Source organism: Pan troglodytes, chromosome 17 (genome assembly GCF_028858775.2).
Source record: "Pan troglodytes isolate AG18354 chromosome 17, NHGRI_mPanTro3-v2.0_pri, whole genome shotgun sequence".
NCBI classification, from domain to species: Eukaryota; Metazoa; Chordata; class Mammalia; order Primates; family Hominidae; genus Pan; species Pan troglodytes.
In genome coordinates, this window is record NC_072415.2 from 45,983,560 (window position 1) to 46,005,026 (window position 21,467).

Sequence of the window (21,467 nt, forward strand, 5' to 3'; positions counted from 1 at the left end):
TTCTAGCATGTAGTGGATGGTCCAGTATTAAGGCTCTGCCACGCTTAAACTAGAGACTGGCACTCCAAGGACAATGAGGCTGAGGCCAGAAGAGAGACAGCATGTTGGATGGCTGCATGTGGTTGGTGGATAGAGGACTCTGAGCCCCACTCTGGTGGACTCAGAGATCTGGGACCTGGGCCGGGCGTGGTGGCTCATGCCTGTAATACCAGCAATTTGGGAGGCTGAGGCGGGTGGATCACTTGAGGTCAGGAGTTCGAGACCAGCCTGGCCAACATGGTGAAACCCCATCTCTACTAAAAATACAAAAAAAAACAAAAACAAAAAACAAAAAAACATTAGTCGGGCATGGTGGTGGGCGCCTGTAATCCCAGATGTTCCAGAGGCTGAGGCAGGAGAACCGCTTGAACCCAGGAGGAGGAGGTTGCAGTGGGCCGAGATCGAGCCACTGCACTCCAGCCTGGGCAACAGAGTGAGACTCCATCTCAAAAAAAAAAAAAAATCTGGGACCCAGTACTGAGTGAAGACACCAGAGCGAAGGAGAGAGGCCATGCTGTGTCCGAGAAGCTCCTCCTGGGGTGGAAGGGACAGCTCCACAAAGGCTGCTCTTGCAGGGGCTCTCCTGCAGCAAGGTGCCTGCTGACTGTCCCCAGACTGTCCCCCGACACAGAGGGATGCAAAGGCAGCCTCTTCCTGCTCAGTGGAATAGGGAAATTATATCACCTTTCACTTCCCACTCTCACTTCTGCCCCTGCTACCCTTAGTCTTTTGCTGACATTTTCCCCTCTTATCTTTTCTCCTGACCAAGTTCTAGGTATTTCATAGGGCAGTCTAGGTGAGGGTTGGAACCCCAATGAGTTGGGCAACAGAAACCCAGCTCACACTGGCTGTCACCGTGGGCAAGCTGTTCCCCTCATCTCTAAAAGTGGAGATGAAATTAGCGTATGAGTCTGGCTTCCATTCAACTGTGTGTGAAAAAAATTGTAAAATTTTCTTTCTGGTTTACACAAGTTAAAAGTTTATTTCTCTTATATGAAAGGAGTCAAGGCAGACAGACCAGGATGGGGAGGGAGATGTCTACAGGGTCAAGGACCCCGGCTCTTATTTCGCTGTCTGACGTCCTTAGTATGAGGCTTTCACCTTCCACGATGGCTGCTTGGCCTCCTGCCATGGTCTTTGCATTCCAGCCGGCAAAGAGGAAGAAGGCATGAAGAAAGGCCTGCCCCTGACTTTAAAAACATTTCTTGGAAGTCCCATACTATTTTGCTTAATCTCCTCGGGCAGAATTTAGTGTTGTGGCCATACCGAGCTTCAGGAGAAGCTGGGAAATTAAATCTTTATTGCAGATGCCCATGTGCTCAGCAGAGAACTGGGGTGCTTCATTCTGGAAGAAAGGGAGAACAACAGTAACCAGTGTGTAGGATTGTTCTGAGAATTAAATGAGCCAATATATGAAAAACACTAGTTTGGTTCCTGGGATATAAATAAGACAGCAGTAATTTGTATCTGGTACTATTATGATTAAATAAAGCTCTGCTCGTTGTCAACTCCATAGAGCCTTTGGTAAACCCCTCAAGTATTCTTTTTTGTTTTTCCTCTGAATTCCGGAGTATTTTATTCCAATTTTCTTTTATGGCACTTGTCACCTTATATCTTCTATTTTTGTGTATGTTTTATGCTGTGTCAGGTAGATGCCTTCTATTGTAAGGAAGTTCATCTCAAACACAAAGGAATTACTGGCTCATATGACTGAGAAAAATTCAGTGGTGGGATAGGCTTCAGGTGCAGTTTGATATGGGCTCTGCCTTCCTTTCTCTAGTTTGCTTAGCTCTGCCCTTTCCATGGCAGCCTTCTTCTTTTGTTATTATTATTATTTGAGACTGAGTTTCACTCTTGTTGCCCAGGCTGGAGTGCAGTGGCGTGATCTCGGCTCACTGCAACCTCCACCTCCTGGGTTCAAGCGATTCTCCTGCCTCAGCCCCCTGAATAGCTGGGATTACAGGCACACGCCAACACTTCTGGCTAATTTTTGTATTTTTAGTAGAGACGGGGTTTCACCATGTTGGCCAGGCTAGTCCTGAACTCCTGACCTCAGGTGATCCACCCACCTCAGCTTCCCAAAGTGCTGGGATTACAGGCATGAGCCACTGGGCCTGGCCCATTATTATTTTTAATAGAGACAGGGCCTTACTATATTGCCCAAGCTGGTCTCAAACTCCTGGGCTCAAGCCATCCTCCTGTCTTGGCCTCCCGAAGTGCTGGGATTATAGGGGTGAGCCACCATGCCTGGCCACATGGCAGCTTTCCCCTGAGGCCGTTCTCCCTCATTGCCGTAAGAGGAATGCAAACAGCCCCTACATTACTTTTTTCCTTGTTAGTATCAAAGGAAATAACTCTTAGCATTAAGTCTCTAACTTTACTCTGACTGGACCATTCCTCAGCTAATCACAGTGGGCAGGGGAAAGCCGCATGTTAAGTGGCTTGGGCCTGCCCATCTGATGTAACAAGCCGTGAGATCACCTGTGCTGGCCTAGAGGCAGAGTAGGTCCCAGTGAGATCGCATAGCTGCTCTAACGTGGGGTGGTTCTCCAAAGCAAAATCAGAGGGGCCAATGGATACAGGATGGGCAACCAATGCAAGCCCCCTATACGAGCCTGCTAAAGCCTAAACACCTGCGCATCAGATGGTTTTCCTGTTGTCCACAGCATCCCTGAATTCAGCAAATAAGTATTGTCACATATTTGCTGAATTCAGGGATGAATGAGTTTGATAATGCTGATGGCTGGTGGAGGAATTATTCTCAAATGTAATCTGCCAGTCAGTAAATAGAATATCTGAGATTCCTGTCTTGGTGGTTAAAGGGGTAGGGGGCAAAGAGTAGGAGGGAGGTGCTAGCACAGAAGGGACCAAGAAGGGGCTGGCCTGGCCCAGTGGACCTGCTCATGAATGAACATGGGAGAAGCCGAGCCCCCAGGAAGACAGCGCCAGGAAGATTGCTGCTCTGGGCCCTTTGCCCTCTCAGTCCTGTGGTCTGCCTAGTATTGGTGGGTCTGGTTGTTTCAAACATTAGATATAATGGAGCCTTGTTCCCAATCATTTCATGATGTTGAACTGCCCTTTTCGTTTCTATTCACAGGAAAGGTCTTGTGTCACTCTAGGGGAGGGAGCTTCCTGGGGTTTCTGATCTTTCTTTCCACTGCTCTCAGTTTCTACCAGGGCACTCTGCCAGTCTTTGGAGATAAACTTGCTCCAATGCTATGTCTGTCTCACTGCTTCCTGTGCCAGCCCTCTTCTGACTTCCTAGGTACCAGGATATCCAGGTCTGTGAGCTCTCATTGTTGGAAAAGTGTGCATTTCACTCTAGTAGGAAACACTTAAGTTAATTTCATTATCCAAACCAAATTCAGCCTTCTTGGACATACCTATCCCTATCCTGATATTTGTTGGGAAATTTGATCCCTCGTAATTGCAGCCCCCAACTATAGGTTGGTGCAAAAGTAATTGCAGTTTTTGCCATTTTGATGCAAAAGCCGCAATTACTTTTGCAGCAACCTAATATCTTCCAGACTAGGAGGCCAAGGTTTTCAGGGGGCTCGCCAGTGGGAAAACTCTACCCTTACTCACCATTTAGGACTTGACCACTATAGTGGAGCTGCCATCCCCACCTGGATAATAGAGCTGTTCTTGCTTAGGCCACTGCATACCACCTACCCAACAAGTTTAACAATCTGTCCTAATTGTTTAACCCTTGTCCTAATAGGCCTTATGGCCTTAGATATTGCCAAGGTGCTCTCTTCTGGCTCTGTCCCCACTTCTCTAACTGAACTTTCCCACCTGTGGCATGAGACAGAGACCCTTTAAGTGCCACTGTCCCCAGGGTTCTGGCCTCTTTCCCTAAACACTTCAGAGCTCCTGAGATGACCTGTCCACAAGCCCCTCACATGACTCAAGTCTCCAACCCCAGACACTCTGTCCCCTTTGAGCCCTGAATCTCCACCGAGATGTCCTGACCGAGTTCCATATTGTCTCCCTATGCCTGAGACTCCCTGTGTCCACTCAGTCTCCCAATCTGACAGCACCAAGTCACCTTGGGCCAGTCCTTCGTCCCATTCATCCCTGAATTTCATCACTTCTGCATGATCTGGGCCTCAGACCAGGCCCTCACTGCTCTTCGCCAGGACTTTTGCCCAGCCTCTGACAGCAGGGCTGCCTGCAACCTCCCCACTCCCACCTCCCCCACTGCTGCCTGGGGTCTAAGCACACCCCGATCCAGCCACTCTCAGGAGGAGACTCTAGGGTGTTCATGTCCCTTTTAGACCAAGGCCAGCTTTCTCCTCTGTACCAGAAAGTCTGACCCCTCTTACTTCTCTCATTCCCCATCGCACTTATCCCCACAGAGCTGCAGTCTGTGCTCCAGCTTCATTAAAAGTCCTGCATCTGGAATTCTCTGAGCCTTTTTGCAGCTCTAGACCTTTGAGTATGGAATGCTGCCTTCCTTCCCCCACCTCCTCCTCCAGGACCCTCTGGGCAGGTCTCCCAGCAGCCCCAGGTCTGGGAGGCTCTTTACCCCGAGCCTGGACCTTTGTGGGAAGGACTTTTCTCTAGCGCTCTGCAGCCTGGAGGGGTGACCTGACTATGAACCTATCTCCTTCCTCATCCCAGGAGCCTCTCAGGCACAGAGACTGCCTTGCTGACTGTTGTCTTCTCAGTGCCTACCATGTTTGCAGCAGGGCACAGCTGCCCAGTGAACACTGAATAAATGCCCCTGCCAAAAGCACTAATAATTTTCGAGTGAATATTCTAGTGTTTGAAGCCTGGACAGTTGCAAGAGGTTATAGCTGGTTTTCCTGCTCCCAATTCTCACAGGCTCATCCAGTCTGGTCATGGCCATTGGATAGTTCTACCTAAATCACTCATAGGGCACTTTCTAGTTCCAAAGCCTGCCTTTCCTTGTTTGTCCACCACCAACTCCAAGCCTAACTCTGACAAGCACTCATTCATCTTCTGCTGAGTGAGTGAATGAATGAATGAATGAATACATGAATGAATGCTTTGTATATAGTAGAGATTCTTGCAAATGGAGCCCATTGCTAGGAGACACTGGGGGTGGGAGTTGTTAACCTGGGAGCAAGGGGATTTCGGGAAGCATCATCAGGAGGTAAGGAATCAGGCTCAGTGAGGTGCACCAGGGACTAAGATTCACACGGGGAGAGATTTAAAGTACAAAATTGAGGGCATCTCACCTGTCTGCCCAACTGGCTCATAGACACATAATTTTTCAAGTTCTTAGGTGAGAAAGGGTTGCAAGTGGGAGTTGGAAGAGCTGTTTTCCTACCTAGCTGTAAACTTTAGGTGCAGAAGCTGGCCTCCGGGGAACTCAGCATGGACCAGCTCAGGTTGCTTGGAAGCTCCAAGGCCAGCAGCTGGACCAGGTGAGAGGTGGCCATGGCAGCCTATAGCACAGGGCCCAGGAGATCACTCCTCCTCCCAGGTCAGACATTCCTTGGTGGGGATAGAGGTTCTGCTTAAGGCAGGGTGAGAGCAAGCAATCTGACTTCTGATAGTCTCTTTCTGGTAGGAGCGGCCCAGGGAATCTTGGTGAAATGCACCTAAGGGTGCCAATTAGAGGCCAAGACTCCCAGTGTTTCTCACATTCCCTACTCCTCCTCCCATCTTGACTGGCTCACTGCTATGGCCCACTTCAAAGGCTTCCTCCTTTGGGCTACCTTCCCTGGATATCTTGCTAGGAAGTAGCCGCTTCCTCTCTTTCAATCCTATACCTGCATCCTGAACCAGTGCTGCCTGGGCACTCAGCCCACATTGCCTTGTGGCTAGTGTAGGTTCATTTTCCTACTCAGCTGTAGGTGCTATCTTCACATCCACCCTCCCAAGCACACAGTGCCCTAGATGGGCATAGCCAACTGCTTTAAAGTATTTCTGGATTAATGGTAGATCCGTGATTTTTAATAACCTTCAGGAGTTCTGCACTGACTTGGCCTATTCCAGTCCATCACTAGGCGAGCTTGTCTGAAGCAGCACCCCTGTGGACTGGTGGTTTGTTAGTTGGCTGTAGAACTCCTTGAGGAGAGGTTCTCCTTACATTCCCAGGGAAATGACCTAGGCCCTCCCTCCTCAGAGTGCCATTTGTGAATGGGGCATCAGCATCACCTGGGCTACTTAGAAACACAGAACCTCAAAGAGTCAGAACCTGCCTTTGAATAGGCTCTCTAGGGGATTCATGCAAATGAATGCCTGGAAACCCTGGCCTAGGGAAGACTCTCACCAGGAAGCAGGGCTTTAAAAGGATGGGTGAGGAGTGACACACTGAACAGCTGCTGGGAGGACCAACTCCACCCCTCTCAACTTAGATGGGGAAACTGAGGCCCTGGGAACCACGGTGGCTCACACCAGAGAGTTAGCAAAACACACTTCCCTGCCTGGGCTCTGGAGACTGACTTCCCAGGTGCTAGCTTGTCTTCTAGCTGTGTGCCCTTGTGCAAGTTATTCTGCCTCTCTCTGCCTCAGCTTCCCCATCTGTAAGAGCCACCTCCTAGATCTGCATATTTAATCATTGAACGACCAGGACAGGTAAGAGTGTACACAGTGCAGTGCCTGGCACACAGTGAGGCCCTGTAACTAGCTCTTGTTATTAGTGCTGCCCAAAGCCACATTCACAGAAGACAGTCCAGTATCCAAAGTGCCTGCTTGAAGCATGGCCAGAAGGCAAGCAGATGGTGGGGTGGGCAGTGATGTCAATGAGCAAATGCCTGCATCCATCCATCAGTACATTAACTCCTCCTCAAACAACTATGGGTGTTTGTCGAGTAAGGTCCTGGACATTCAGCAGTGAGGGAGAGAGCTGGGGTGGTCGGTGGGCAGAGGCCACTGAGGAATATGGGTACCTGGGCATGGACTCTAGCGCTGCAGTCCACAGACCCCTGGGTCTCCGGCCAGGGGGAAATGAGCTCTTAGTGGCGGGTCTTTCTCTGGCCTGGTATCAGGGGCCTGGGCGGGAGAGCCAGGGCTGCGTGCTGCCTTCCCATGGCTCTCACGCTGGGCACCGGTATGCATCATGCATCAGCAAGGATCCTAGGGCATCTGCGGCCCATACCCTGGGTGGCAGCTGGCCTGGATGCAGCACAGGTTGAGCTCTTGGGGCATAGGCCTCCTTCCCACCTCGTCCCCCCGCTGTATGCCTCCAGGGCCTGTGGGCCGCCTGCACCTGGTCGCCCGCCTTGGGTTCTCCACCGAGCCTGCCTCTGAGTTATCTCCCCTGAGCCCCAGCACCTGCCGCCCATCCGCACTGTCCACCATCCCTGACATTCGATTCCCCCACGAGGCACCTCGCCTGTGCGTGCAGTACCAGTTTTGCTTCCACCCCATTCCCAGCAGCGGGTTCCGCACCTGGGATCGCACATGAGATTTCCCCCCACCCCCCAACCGCATGCCTGGGCTCTACTACCTGCACCTGCCGCCCCACCCCTGCATCCCGCTCCGCACTTCCCGCGCATAGGTTTGGCCAGGCCCTCCCTATGTTGAACAGGCACCTCCCTATGGAGAACAGGCACCTGTTCTCCAAGACAGAGACGCTGTGTCCCAGGTGCTCTGGGTGCAGGCGCGAGTGGGGATTGAAGGAGGCGCTCTTATTCCACTCTGTCCGGGACAGGGGCGGCTTTGTCCTAGGGCACTCTTGCTTTAATAGAGAGGGCCCGGCCACACCCACGTGCGGGAAGTGCGGGGCGGGATGCAGGGTTGGGGAGGCAAGGGCAGGAAGTAGGGCCCAGTACGCGGTTGGGAGGGCGGGGAAGCTCAGCTCACTTGGATCCCAGCTGCAGGGCCCGCTCCGGGGGAAGTCCCCGAGCTTCCCGGTTTCGACAGTGTGCAGCCACTGAGAATTTATTAGCCTCGTGGATCCCTAATCTTTCCCCTTTTCTACCCTTTGCTCAGCCGCATTCTAACAAACGCCAAGCACACGCCCCGCTGGGTAGCAGCAACCCGAGAACGCCCCCACCCCCCGTCCCCCCCAGAGGCCGGTTCCCGCTTGAGAGGGTGAGGGTCCCGAGACCCCTGCGAGGAGGAGGGTCGCGGGGTTCCAGGATGCCGATGCCAAGCAGGAAAGATCACCTCGTTGCTTCTTCCACCGGCCTCTCCGCGAGACATAGCTAAACTTGAACTTGGCATTCCAAGGGTCTGGAAACATCTTCGTGGGACCCATCGAGAGGTTGTTTAAAGACGGGCACCCGCTCCCGCGCCCAGGTGGGGAAAGGGCTGGCCAGAAGTGAAAGTCCGGTCGGGGCGCCACACCTAGGCTGCGGATTCCGAGAGACTGGAGGCTGGAGGCCTGGGAGGCGCGGCGGGGGCGGAGTCGCCGGGGGCCGGCTTCGCGCACTTCCCGGGCCCGGCCAGCCTGGACGGACTAGCCGGGGCCATGGCCGGCGCGGCGGCGGAGTCAGGGCGGGAGCTGTGGACCTTCGCGGGTTCCCGGGACCCGAGCGCACCGCGGCTAGCCTACGGCTACGGCCAGGGCAGCCTGCGCGAGCTGCGGGCGCGCGAGTTCAGCCGCCTGGCAGGTGAGGCGGGCGGGCAGGCCTGGGGGACACGAGGTTTCTGGAACCGACGTGGACGGATCTTTTGCTCCTAGTGAGAGCGGCGCTACCTCATTCGGGGCGCATTTTGAATCGAAACTCCAGGAGGGACGTGTCCACGCGTCCTCCTAGTAGACACGGCTCCCTGAGGTCCCACCTGCAGCCCCAAGGCTTCTTGCTACTCTTACTCTTCAGACTTTCCGCTGGGCAGGACCAACCTAGCCGTCTTCCCCTTTTCCCGCCCTCCGCGAGCGGGGCTTAGGATGGTTCTTGCCCTCTCTTGCGGGAGACCCCTCACTGTAAAGGGCCTGCTGGGGCCGGGGTTGCAAAAGACAGCATGTCCAGCGGCCGTGACCCTTCGGATGTCCGCCCGAGGTAAGAGCGGTGCGTGGACCGCCAGCGCCCGGGCTGGGACAGCACCTCTGCCGGCGCGCCAGGTCGGGACCGGGAGGCCAAGGCCTCTTGGCAGGGGCCTCCCGAGGCTGCGCTCTGCAGACTCCTCTGGGATAGCCTGTATTCAGCTTTGATTTTCGAAACCTCATTTTCCTTACTCTTGCAGCGTCAGAACAATCCCTCTGAGCTCCAGTTCTCTGGGGGACTAGAAGAATTAGCAAACAGTGCAATTTCACCTTTAAGAACAGGGCGAGCCTGTGAATTAGACAACACCAAGATCACATCGTGCCTTTCCTCAGAGCGGAACAGGCTGATGAAATTGCAAATCAAGCTCCATCTGGCCTTGGCCGACCCAGCCCTCTGCTGCCAGGGCCCCAGTTCGTGACTCATCCCTCTGCCAGGGACTTTGGGTGCAGGGCTTCATCAAGCCCCAGGGCCGCGTGCCAGATGGTCAAGGAGGGTCCGCAGGTGAAGTGGGCACGTCTTGGCACAGGGCACCGGGGTTTGAGTGTATCTGCTCTATCGCAATGAACAACTGGTGACTGCTCCCCTTCTGGGGGCAGAACAGCAACCATGACTTAGGTTTCACTACTCGGGTAGCTGATTTCAGCGCTTTGGGTCACTTCCTGGTGTTGTGGAGGGTAACTGTGTTTTCCCTTTGGGGGCTGTGAGAACTGTGGCCTCCTCCTGTGTGTCTCCTCTGGCTTCCTAAGTAGGGAGGGTCAGGAGGGAGACGGGGGTGCCTTCTGCCAACCTCTCTATTCACTCCTCATCCTTCCCTCTCGCAGGGTCACCTGCTGGAGACAGCTCCTCACCCTTCTTTCGTATTCTCTCTCTCTCTCTCAACTGTTAATTATGGAAATTTCCTACCACTCAGAAATAGACGGGTACTATGAATGCCTACAGGTGCTGGGGAGGGAGGCTCTCCATTCTTTGAAGTAACTCTTCAAGGCTACCTGAGTAATTATATCAGCACCGCACCTCCTTAATCCCCTAAATCTCCTCCAGCTGTGATCTCTCACGCCCACTATTGGCCAACCTCTCCCCTCAATGCTACCCTGGGAAAGTAGAGCTATGTTCTGGTCCCCTCCTGGTTTCACTCTTGTCCCTCAGAGAACAGTACTTTTCCCCTCAAATGCAAAATTGGGATGTGTCAGCCAGGCTGGCCCTCAGAACTCGTTACCACTTACTGTATGTCTGGTAGTGTTGTGGGCATCTTTTATTTAATGCAAGTTCCTTGTATTTCCTCTACATTATGGTTAAAGCAGACATTTGTGCACTAATCTGATGCCCCTCCCACTGCTGGGAGTCTTGGAACATGTCCACTTGTTTTTCTCCTAGAAACAAGCCAGAGAGAGGGCAGGAAAAAACAAACCAAAATAATATCACCTCTTCCTCGTTCCTCCTCTCCCCTCATGAAGTTTTTCTGCCAATTTGAGAATTACTCTGGTTAAGTGGTGGCTCAATAATTAAATGCTTAAGATTTAAGTGCTGAAATGTGTTACCTAAAGATTTGGATGGGAACTTCCTTGCCTTTGTGAAGGGAGAGTATTGAATATACGGATGTGTGTCAAGGGTCTCTGGAAGCCTTCGTGCTGAATCATGACCACTCACCATGCTGGAAAGAGAACTGGAGGGGGATGACCTAGAGCTGACCCTGGAATTCTCTTTCCTGAAGAAGGTCTGATGCCATTTAACTTTGGGGTAATTCACCTGTTTCTAATAACAGCTACACCTGTGTCCCGAGCATTGGACTGGATGCTGCCATATAGCAGCTCATTTAACCTTTGTCCTATCTGCAGATGAAAGAACAGGGGCCCAGAATGGCTACTGGTGGAGCCAGGATTCAAGTCTGGGTTGATTGACTTGGATTTTGTACTGTTAACCCCTATGCTGCCTGACTTTCTCCTAACATCACATCTATGGGTGATTTAACACAGCTTTCCCACCCTTTTGTTTTTCCTGCAAAATTAACCATTGGACCAAAAGCCAAAGCATCTTCTTCTCCAATAGCTACTTGGCCCTCCAGAAGACTGTGGCACAGTGTGAGATGCTCCCCAGCAGCTTCCAGGTCTCACCTGTGGCCTTGATGCCTGGGTGAACAAAAGCCTTTCTTTTGGTTTGGTACCTTTGTATTTCTGAATCTTTAGTAAAAGCGAACATTGTTTTAAAAGTATCTTTTTGGACTAGCTCATACATTTGATATGGTTTGGCTCTGTGTCCCCACCTAAATCTCGTGTTGAATTGTAATTCCCAATGTTGGGGGAGGGACCTGGTAGGAGGTGATTGGATCAAGGGGGTGGATTTCCCCCTTGCAGTTCTCGTGAGGGTGCGTTCTCACAAGATCCGGTTGTTTAAAGTGTGTAGCACAAACTGGGTATGGTGGCTCAAGCCTGTAATCCTAGCACTTGGGAGGCTGAGGTGGGCAGATCACTTGAGCCCAGGAGTTCAAGACCAGCCTGGGCAACATGGTGAAACCCTGTTTCTACAAAACATACAAAAATTAGGCAGGCATGGTAGCTCATGCCTAAAGTCCCAGCTACTGTGGAGGCTGAGGTGGGAGAATTGCTTGAGCCTGGAAAGTCAGAGCTGCAGTGAGCTGAGATTGCACCACTTCACTCCAGTCTGGGCAACAGAGTGAGACCCTGTCTCAAAAAAAACAAAAAACAAAAACAACAAAAAAACTTTCTTTGGTCAGGTGCAGTGGCTCATACCTATAATCCCAGCACTTTGGGAGGCCAGCCTGGCCAACATGGCAAAACCCAGTCTCTACTAAAAATATAAAAAAATTAGCCCGGTGTGGTGGCACATGCCTGTAATCCCAGCTATTTGGGAGGCTGAACCCAGGAGGTGGAGGTTGCAGTGAGCCAAGATTGAGCCCCTGCACTCTAGCCTGGGTGGCAGAGCAAGACCCTATCTCTCAAAAAAAAAAAAAAAGAAAAAATTGTGTAGCACCTGCCCCTTCACAAGCGCTTTCTCTCTCTCTGTCTCTCTCTGTCTCTCTCTGTCTCTCTCTGTCTCTCTCTGTCTCTCTCTCTGTCTCTCTCTCTGTCTCTCTCTGTCTCTCTCTGTCTCTCTCTGTCTCTCCTGTCACCATATGAAGATGTGCTTGCTTCGCTTTCCACCAAGATTGTAAAGTTTCCTGAGGCCTCCCCAGCCATGACTCCTATACAGCCTGTGCAACTGTGAGTCAATTAAACCTCTTTTCTTTATAAACTACCCAGTCTCAGGTAGTTCTTTATAGCAATGTGAGAATGGACTGATACAACATTTAGTGGTATCAGATTCAAAAGTTGCCAAAGGAGGGTGAAGAATCGCCAGGGAGCCTCCCTCTCACGCCAGCTGCAGCCACTGTGTCTACCTCAGAGTCAATTGCTGTCACTTATGTCTTGTGTATCTTTCCAGTGGTTGTCCATATTTATGTGTGCATGTGCACACTTTTTGAGACGGGGACTTGCTCTGTCACCCAGGCTGGAATGCAGTGGCATGATCATAGCTCACTGCCGCCTTGACCTCTTGGGCTTAAGCTATCCTCTTGCCTCAGCCTCCCAAGTAGCTGGGACTACAGTTGTGCACCACCATGCCTGGCTATTTATTTCTATAGAGATGAGGTCTCACTATGTTGCTTATGCTGGTCTCAAATTCCTGGCCTCAAGCAATCCTGCCTTGGCCTCCCAAAATCCTGGGATTATAGATATGAGTCACTGTGTCCAGTACACTTAAAACACGTGCGCACACACACACACACACACACACACATGAGCCATATGTCTCACCACTTGTCATAGTTTGTGTTTAAGGTCTTTCTCTGCCATTATCATGCTATCTTCTATTTTGTTCATTGCTGTGTCTCCAGCACTTAGAACAATGCCTGACACATAGTAGGTGCTCAATAAATATTTCTTGAATGCAAATACACTCAATAAACTAGGAATGAAGGAAAAGTTAACCAACTGATAAAGGTCATCTGCAAAACCCCCCACAGCTAACATCATACTTAGTGGTGAAAGACTGAAAACTTTCATCCTGAGTTTGAAACAAGACAAAAGTGCCTGTTCTCACCATTTCTATTCAACGTTGTACTGAAGGCTCTAGCCAGGGCAATTAGGCAAGAAAACAAAATAGAAGGGATCCAGATTGGAAAGAAGTAAAACTATCTCTACTTGCCGATAATGTAATTTTGTGTATAAAAAATTTCAAGGAATCCACACACAAAACTATTGGAATTTAAAAACAAATTTAGCCAAGTGGTAGGATACAAGATCAATATGCAAACATCAGTTCAATTTCTATACATTGGCAATAGATACTATGAAAATGAAATTAGAAAAACAATTCCTAAGGCATCAAAAATAATAAAATACACAGAAAAAAATTTATCAAAAGAAGTATCACATACACTGAAAATTGTAAAACATCATTGAAAGAAATTAAAGGAGACCTAAATAAATGGAAAGATATCCTGTACTGATGGGTTGGAAGACTTAATATTGTTAACATGGCAATAATCCCCAAATTAATATACAGATTCAATGAAATGCCTATCAAAATCCCAGCTGCCTTTTTGCAGAAGTTGACAAGCTGATTCTAAAATTTATATAGAAATGCAAGTGACTCAGAATAGCCAAAGCAATCGTTTTATCTTATTTTATTTTTTGAGTCAGAGTCTCACTCTGTCACAAAGACTGGAGTACAGTGGCGCAATCTCAGCTTACTGCAATCTCCACCTCCCAGGCTCAAGTGATTATCCTGCCTCAGCCTCCCAAGTAGCTGGGATTACAGGTGCACGCCATTACCGCCTGGCTAATTTTTGTATTTGTAGTAGAGATGGGGTTTCACCATGTTGGCCAGGCTGGTCTTGAACTCCTGACCTCAAATGATCCACTCACCTCAGCTTCCCCAAGTGCTGAGATTACAGTGTGTGCCACCACACCTGACCTCAAAGCAATCTTGAAAAAGAAGATCAAAGTTAGAGGAATCACACTTTCCAGTTTCAAAACTTACTACAAAGTTACAGAATGAAGACAGTGTGATATTGGCATAAGTATACACATATAGACAAATGAAATATAATTTTAATTTAATAAATCCATATGTCTATGGTCAATTGATTTTCAACAGATACCAAGACTATTCAACGAGGGAAATAACTTCTTCAATAAGTGATATTGGGACAACTGGATATCAACATGCAAAGGAACGAACTTGGACCCCTACTTCATTCTGCATTCAAAAATTAACTCAATGGATCAAATACCTAAATATGAAACAGCTAAAAGTATAATATTCTTAGAGTAATACATAAGCATAAATCACCAGGACCTTGTTGAATTAGACAATAATTTCTTGTGACACCAAAAATGCAACAACAAAAATAGACAAATTGGATTTTATCAAACTTAAAGAGAACTTGTATGTTTCAATGAACACCATCAAGAAAGTGAAAGGACAACCCACCAAATGAGAGAAAACACATCCACACAAAAACTTGTACACCAGTATTCATACCAGCAATCATTTATAATACACAAAAGTGGAAACAATCCAAATATTCCTCAGTAGATGAATGGATAAAATGTGATATATTCATACGATGGAATACTATTCTGCCGTAACAGGAATGAAGTTCTGATACATGCTAAAATGTGGATGTACCTTGAAAACATTATGCTAAATTAAAGAAGTCAGACACTAAAGGCCACATATTGTATGGTTCCTTTTACATGAAATGTTCAGAACAGGCAAATCTAGAGAAGCAGAAAGTAGATTAGTGGTTATCAAGGGCTGGGGTTGGAGGCATTGGGGAGTGATTGGTAATGATATGGGATTTCTTTTGGGGATGAATGAAAATATTCTAAAATTGGTGGTATTTATGTAATTTTATGAATATGTTAAAAACCACTGAATTGTATACTTTAAGAGAGTGAATTTTATGTTATATCTCAATAAAGCTGTGATAAAACAACCCATTCTACACAAAACAAAATATTTGATAAGTGAATGAATGGATCTCTTCACATTATATGTACTTGAAAGTGTATCTCAGAGTTTGTTTCATGTCAGTACTTATTATTAGTGTACAATGTTTATTTTAAAAGCGCATTGATGGATATTTAAGTTGTTTCCAATCTTTTGCTATTGCAGGCAATAGTTCGTCGAATAGCCTTATATTCAGGTCATTCCACAAAAGTGTGGGTATTTGTAAGATGAATTCCTGCAAGTGGAATTGCTAGGTCAAAGGGTGTGTACATTTTAAAGCATGAACTGATGTTGCCAAATTGCTGAGCATAAAGGTGTACCTGTGTACCCTCCTACCAGCCGTGTACCAGTGAGCTTGTTTCGCCACAGCTTCATTCACACAGTGAGGAATCCAACCACTGATCTCTGCCAATCTGATCAGTAAACCGCGGTATCTCATTTTCATCTAAATTTGCATTTCTCTCAGAGAGAGGCTGGATGGATCATTTGCATTCCTTGTATTCTTGGAAGCTCTGCAGCTGCATTAGTGTTGAGGGGTGCAGAGCAGTGTGGGAAAGTAGGATCAGGGCTCTCCCCTCAGGGACTCCTCCCAGAACCTCCAGAATAGGTTGTGAGTGACAATGTGAAACAGCTTTGCCATCATTCATCACGAATGTCTGCTGGGGGTCTTCTCTGTGTGGGATGCTGTTCCAGGTTCACAAAAGAGTTAAGAGAGCTGATTAATCAGGAGGGCTCTCTCAGGGCTTTAAAAGTCCTTCAGCATTAGAAGTGCAGTCCTTCCACTGCTCATGCCTACACTTGGATTAAGAGGCACATATCAAGAGGCACAAGTCAGTGGCCTGATGTTACGTCTGCATGCATTAGATGACATTGGTTGGGCTTACACAAACCAGATTCAGGTAAAATTTTAGTATTTATTTTGTGTTTTCTTTCAGGAACTGTCTATCTTGACCATGCAGGTGCCACCTTGTTCTCCCAGAGCCAGCTCGAAAGCTTCACTAGTGATCTCATGGAAAATACTTATGGTAAAGAAAAACACCTGAAACAGGTTTTAATCAACTACATGCAGCTGATATACCTGTGCATATTAAACGTTGGATTAATAGGCCAGGAATATTCTGACCACAAAAAGCTGAATAAGCCCCATGTAAGATAGGGGCCAGGCAAGCACCCTGGGTCATTCTGTACTGTAAACATGTGGCCGGGATGGAGGGAGCTGGCTCAGGGACAGACACACAGGTTACTACCAGAAGAAGAGGCCAGTGTTAGGAAGGGCACAGAGATTCAAAGGTGCTGTATTTGGTGGTGGTGAGTGACCCTGTATAGTGCAGAGAGTGGGGCAGCAGGAGGGATGTTAATTCAGTCATTCACTCTATAACTGTTCATTGAGCCACTATGATGTGTGGGGGACAGTGCTATAATGGGAACAAAATAAACATATCCCTTTCTTCTTGGACACTGTGATCTAGTCCTGGAAGACAAGACCTTAAGTGAACTCCAAATAGATGTGATTACCAACTGTGTGAAGGACTATGGACAAAAGGTGCCTGGTTCCAGGCCAGCCTGTATCTGCAGTGACAGTGGGGTTGGCTTGTGCATGTCAGGGAAAGCTTCCTTTGGAGTGGAGTGGATGCTGGAGGATGAGCCAGAATTCACTCAGACAAGAGGGGGAGAAGTGCGAGCAGGCAGGGTAACAGCCTGAGCCAAGATCCCATAGTGGTTTCAGGAACCAGTCCAGGAACACTGAAGGGAGAAGAGTGGGAGAGGTCTGAATGGGGAGGGAGGGAGAAGAAGCCAGTGCGGGGCATTGTAGATGCTTGATCTTTGTTCTAGGAGCAATGGCATTGTCATCAGTGGCATTTATTTGCAGCACAACATGATCTCACATACTTTGGAAAGGGAATTTGAAATCATAGTGGCAGTAGCAATTGTAATATTTGTGATGAGAATAACGATAAGTAACATTTATCAGGTACTCGCTATGAGCTTTCTCTCTTCAGCCTCACAACAACCCAAGAGGCATAGGTTCTGGTATCACTCCTGTTTTATAGGTGAAGAAATGGGGCCCCAGAGAGGGCAAGTAACTAGCCTGAGGCTGCACAGGAAGGACTGGAGCTTGGGGGAGCTAGAAGCTGTGTTTGCAGGCAGTTTAGCTCCAGAGCCCAAGCCCTTAGCCTCCACCAGAGTGCCTCAATTCAGGATGCTTCTGTTATGCCACATTAAGGGGTTTGGATTTTGGCTCTGGGCAGCCAGCAGATATTTAAATCTGGGGAACAGTCTTCTGGGAAGGTGCCAAGGAGGGATTTATCCTGATTTTAATCTGCACTTTGCAAAGGTTCTTGTAATTCTCCTTCTTTGACCTTTGCCAGAGCCATAACCGTGGGAAAGCCTGAGAGATGGCAGAGTTGAGATTGCAGGTGGTGCTAATGATGCAGCGCTGAAGCCAAGCAGAGGAAAGGCAATGAGGATAATTACCAGGTCCCACAGGTTACTAGCAATGTGGAAACAGAACATGTGGTAGCTGCAGTGGCCAGAAATCCAGTGCAATCTTTCAGTGTATTTTGGAGGAAAAAAAAAAATCTAAAACTAAAGGGCAAATTCTGCGTTAATGAGCACATGTAGCTCCTAAGAAATGCTGGTGCCTGGTCTTATAGGTCAGGCCCTACCAAAGCCTGTCTGGGGGTTAAGTTTGAGGGAGGTCATGATACTCTGGGACACATTTGGTGAGGACACCGGGAAGGGAGTAAAACTAGAAGTTAAGAGGAAAAGTGACATTGGGAGGAGGGCCTTCCTCCTTGAAAGTGGTTGGCTAAGGGCAGCACAGTGGCCCCCTTCACATATTTGGAGGCCGGGATCAATTATTTCTGCAGGAAAGGCATCAGCAGTGGTGGTGGGATCTGCAGGGCAATACGTGGGGACTTAGATTAAGTGGCGTTCATGGCTCTGCTTCATGCTTGGAGAAAAGGGCATCCTCCTGAGGCTGTATACTGTATTCTCTGGAGTTAAACAGAGCCACAGCCACCCGTCCGAAACATGTAGAACAGACTCTTGCACTGGCCTGCTTCTGAGCTGACTTCCAGCTCTAAAATACTTTTCCCGATCACATTTGGTTTTACTAATGAGGAGAGATTTTTTTTTTTTAACTATATCATAAAATTTACCAGCTGGGTACAGTGTCTCAGGCCTATAATCCCAGTGCTTTGGGAGGCCAAGGTAGGAGGATTGCTTGAGCCCAGGAGTTCAAGACAAGCCTGGGCAACATAGCAAGAGCCTATCTTTACAAAAAACAAAAATTTAAAAAAATCAGCCAGGTGTGGTGGCACATGCCCGTTGTGCTAGCTATTCAGGAGGCTGAGGCAGGAGGAGCCCTTGAGCCCAGGAATTCAAGGTTATAGTGAGCTATGATCAGCCACTGTACTCCAGCCTTGGTGATAGAGTAAGATTGTGTCTCTCTTATAAAAAAAGTCTATTTCAGGTGTCCAATGATGATTTTTTAGTGATTGACCTAGTGATGCAATCATCACTATGAATCAATTAGATGTTTTTATTCCCCCTGAAAAGATCCTTCATGCCCATTACAGCTAATCCTTGTTGCTGACCTTAGCCCCAAGCAATTGCTAATCTACTACTTTCTGTATCTCTACAGTTCTTTTGCTGGACATTTAATGTAAATTGATTCATGCATTATGTATATTCTTGTGTCTGGAGTATTTCGTTTATCATGCTTTTGAAGTTCTTTCATGACATAGCCAGTAGTTTGTTCCTTTTTATTGGCAAATAACTTCCCTGGCTGGGCACAGTGGCTTATGCCTGCAATCCTAGCACTTGGGGAGGCTGAGGCAGGAAGATTGCTTGAACCCAAGAGTTCAAGACCAGCCTGGGCAGCACAGTGAGACCTCATCTCTACAAAAAGTAATTTTAAAAAGTTAGCCAGGTGTAGTGGTGCACGCCTGTAGTCACAGTTAGGAGGCTGAGATGGGAGGATCGCTTGAGCCCAGGAGTTTGAGGCTGCAGTGACCTACGATCATGCTACTGCCCTCCATCCTGGGTGACGGAGCAACACAGAACAAAAAACCAAATCACTTTATTTTATGGATGTAGCATATTCTGTTTATCTGTTCACCCATTGATGGACATTTATATTGTTTCCAGAATTTGACTTTCTGAATAAAGCTACGAACATTCACATGCAAGTCTGTACGGACATAAGTTTTCATTTTTGAGGGATAGAAATCTAGGAGTGGAATTGTTAGGTGATATGGTAGTTTTATGTTGAGCTTTTTGAGAAACTGAGGGAGTGGATTCAGAAGGAACACAAAAAGAAGAGACCCTAAGTAGTGACTTGGTGGCCTTGTCTTTGTAACCTGCCAGGTAATCCTCACAGCCAGAACATCAGCAGCAAGCTCACCCATGACACTGTGGAGCAGGTGCGCTACAGGTAAGCATCAGGGACACCTGCCTGACTGGGCACACCTAGGCAGACAGACTTCCTTCCTAGGACTTGCCTGCATCCTACAAAAGTTCTGAGTTGGTTTCAGGAGGATCACAGTTGGCTAAAAGGCAATGCATGTATGTTGAGAAACATCAGAGTCAGAGCTCAGAAAGGCAGCGGTGAGTAGATGCAGTGTGGGGCAGATGAGACACACAGGTAGGTGGCTCTGAGGTGCACACAGCTGTTCTGTGTGGCTCCAGAGACTCTGCAGTGCCAAAGTGACAGGAAGTGACCCAGGATCCTAGGTCTTGTTTTCAGAAAGAAGAAAAGTACTATTTCTCTGGTTTTCCTTTTCATAAGAAGTTTTATTAGGCATCTTGTTTTCTTCCTGTCTTTTTTCCCTTTTCCCCCCTTTTTTACTAGTATTTGTATGTTAAACAGCTCTCTATACTTTCTAAACATAACAGTATCTGGCAAATAATTTCCAGGTGGTACTTAAAATTATTAACACAATTTCCAATCACACAATTTCAAGTTATTTCAAATTTGAAAGTGATACTGTTTTGCTATTAGAGTTGCCAAAATTAAAAGCAATGTAAACAGGTTGATTACTACTTAAACCTTGTTATGTTAGAGCTGAGCAGAAAGCACCAAGGAGAGAAAGTAGTGTCAACTCTGATTAAGTTTATTGTGGATTTTTGTCATACATATCCAATTGGAGATATCCAGTGATATTTGGGAGGTAAGAGGATTTCGCCAACTGGAACTCGTTCCCACGGCTTCCATTGCCCTTGCCCTAATTTCACAGCTGTGGCAAACCTATCTATCCATTAAGGTAGAGATGTCATAGTTAATAGAAATAAAACAGCCTGCAAACATTCAGTGCTGGGGCTGAGATCCGCGGGTTGCGGGGATGCTGTGCTTCTTCCAGAATCCTGGCGCACTTCCACACCACCGCAGAAGACTACACTGTGATCTTCACTGCCGGGAGCACGGCTGCTCTCAAACTGGTGGCAGAGGCCTTTCCATGGGTGTCCCAGGGCCCAGAGAGCAGTGGGAGTTGCTTCTGTTACCTCACCGACAGCCACACCTCCGTAGTGGGTATGAGGAACGTGACCATGGCTATAAATGTCATATCCACCCCAGTCAGGCCAGAGGACCTGTGGTCTGCAGAGGAACGTGGTGCTTCAGCCAGCAACCCAGACTGCCAGCTGCCGCATCTCTTCTGCTACCCAGCTCAGAGTAACTTTTCTGGAGTCAGATACCCCCTGTCCTGGATAGAAGAGGTCAAGTCTGGGCGGTTGCGCCCTGTGAGCACGCCTGGGAAGTGGTTTGTGCTGCTGGATGCAGCCTCCTATGTGAGCACCTCGCCTTTGGACCTGTCAGCTCACCAGGCCGACTTTGTCCCCATCTCCTTCTATAAGATCTTCGGGTTTCCTACAGGCCTGGGCGCTCTGCTGGTCCATAATCGTGCGGCTCCTCTACTGAGGAAGACCTACTTTGGAGGAGGGACAGCCTCTGCGTACCTAGCAGGAGAAGACTTCTACATCCCGAGGCAGTCGGTAGCTCAGAGGTAACCTTGCCACAGGGGAGGGGTCAGAGGAGTTCAGCAAGGTGGGGTCTGGCCTGTTTCTCCTGGAGGATTATGCAAGAGGTGGGTCTGGCTTTGAGGGTCAGCAGAATTCAGGTTGCTGGCAGGGACAGGCTGATGGCAGGGCTCAGATCTGGGAGGCAGAGGTTGACTGGAGGTGACACAGGTGGTTCAGTGAACTCTACCCCCATTTGAGAGGCTTCTCCAGAGCTGTGAGAGGACTGGGGCCTGCAGATAAGAACTGCACACAGGAGAGATAAAAGGCCCTCATGGGGTAAGGAGGGTGAGCTACCAGGCCTCTGCCCTCAGCACTGACAAGAGGTTGCAACAGTTGAAACAGTGGCCTTAAAAGGTGGCACCATTTGGAAAAAGTCTGCCCACACATTGACAGCATAGCTGGTTCTCCAGGAGCTAGGATCAGCTCAGCCTGGCACCTAGTTAGCAGGAGGAATCAGTTAAAGCGGAGGCCTCCAGACTTGTGAGGCAG

General features: G+C 48.4%; 1 protein-coding gene and 1 long non-coding RNA gene across 4 annotated transcripts in view; one reads left to right on the plus strand and one right to left on the minus strand.

The window, feature by feature from the left end:
- Nucleotides 1-994: 994 nt before the first annotated feature.
- Nucleotides 995-8,325, minus strand: LOC100612147 (uncharacterized). The gene is made up of 2 exons (XR_170595.6): nt 8,125-8,325; nt 995-1,384 (listed from the first exon to the last, which is right to left on the minus strand). It is a non-coding gene; the product is annotated as an uncharacterized LOC100612147 (long non-coding RNA).
- Nucleotides 8,326-8,355: 30 nt separating this feature from the next.
- MOCOS (molybdenum cofactor sulfurase) overlaps nt 8,356-21,467 on the plus strand; it is an 81,003-nt gene continuing 67,891 nt past the window's right edge. Inside the window, exons 1-4 of one of the 3 annotated variants that reach the window (XM_512097.9) lie at nt 8,356-8,570; nt 15,893-15,982; nt 19,329-19,395; nt 20,321-20,962. In XM_512097.9, the coding sequence (XP_512097.3) occupies nt 8,429-8,570; nt 15,893-15,982; nt 19,329-19,395; nt 20,321-20,962 (941 nt within the window). In that variant the 5' untranslated portion in view covers nt 8,356-8,428. Of the gene's footprint in view, nt 8,571-14,099; nt 15,983-19,328; nt 19,396-20,320; nt 20,963-21,467 lie in introns of all 3 variants that reach the window. The other 2 variants (XM_009433903.4, XM_063795614.1) reach the window with 2 other exon arrangements.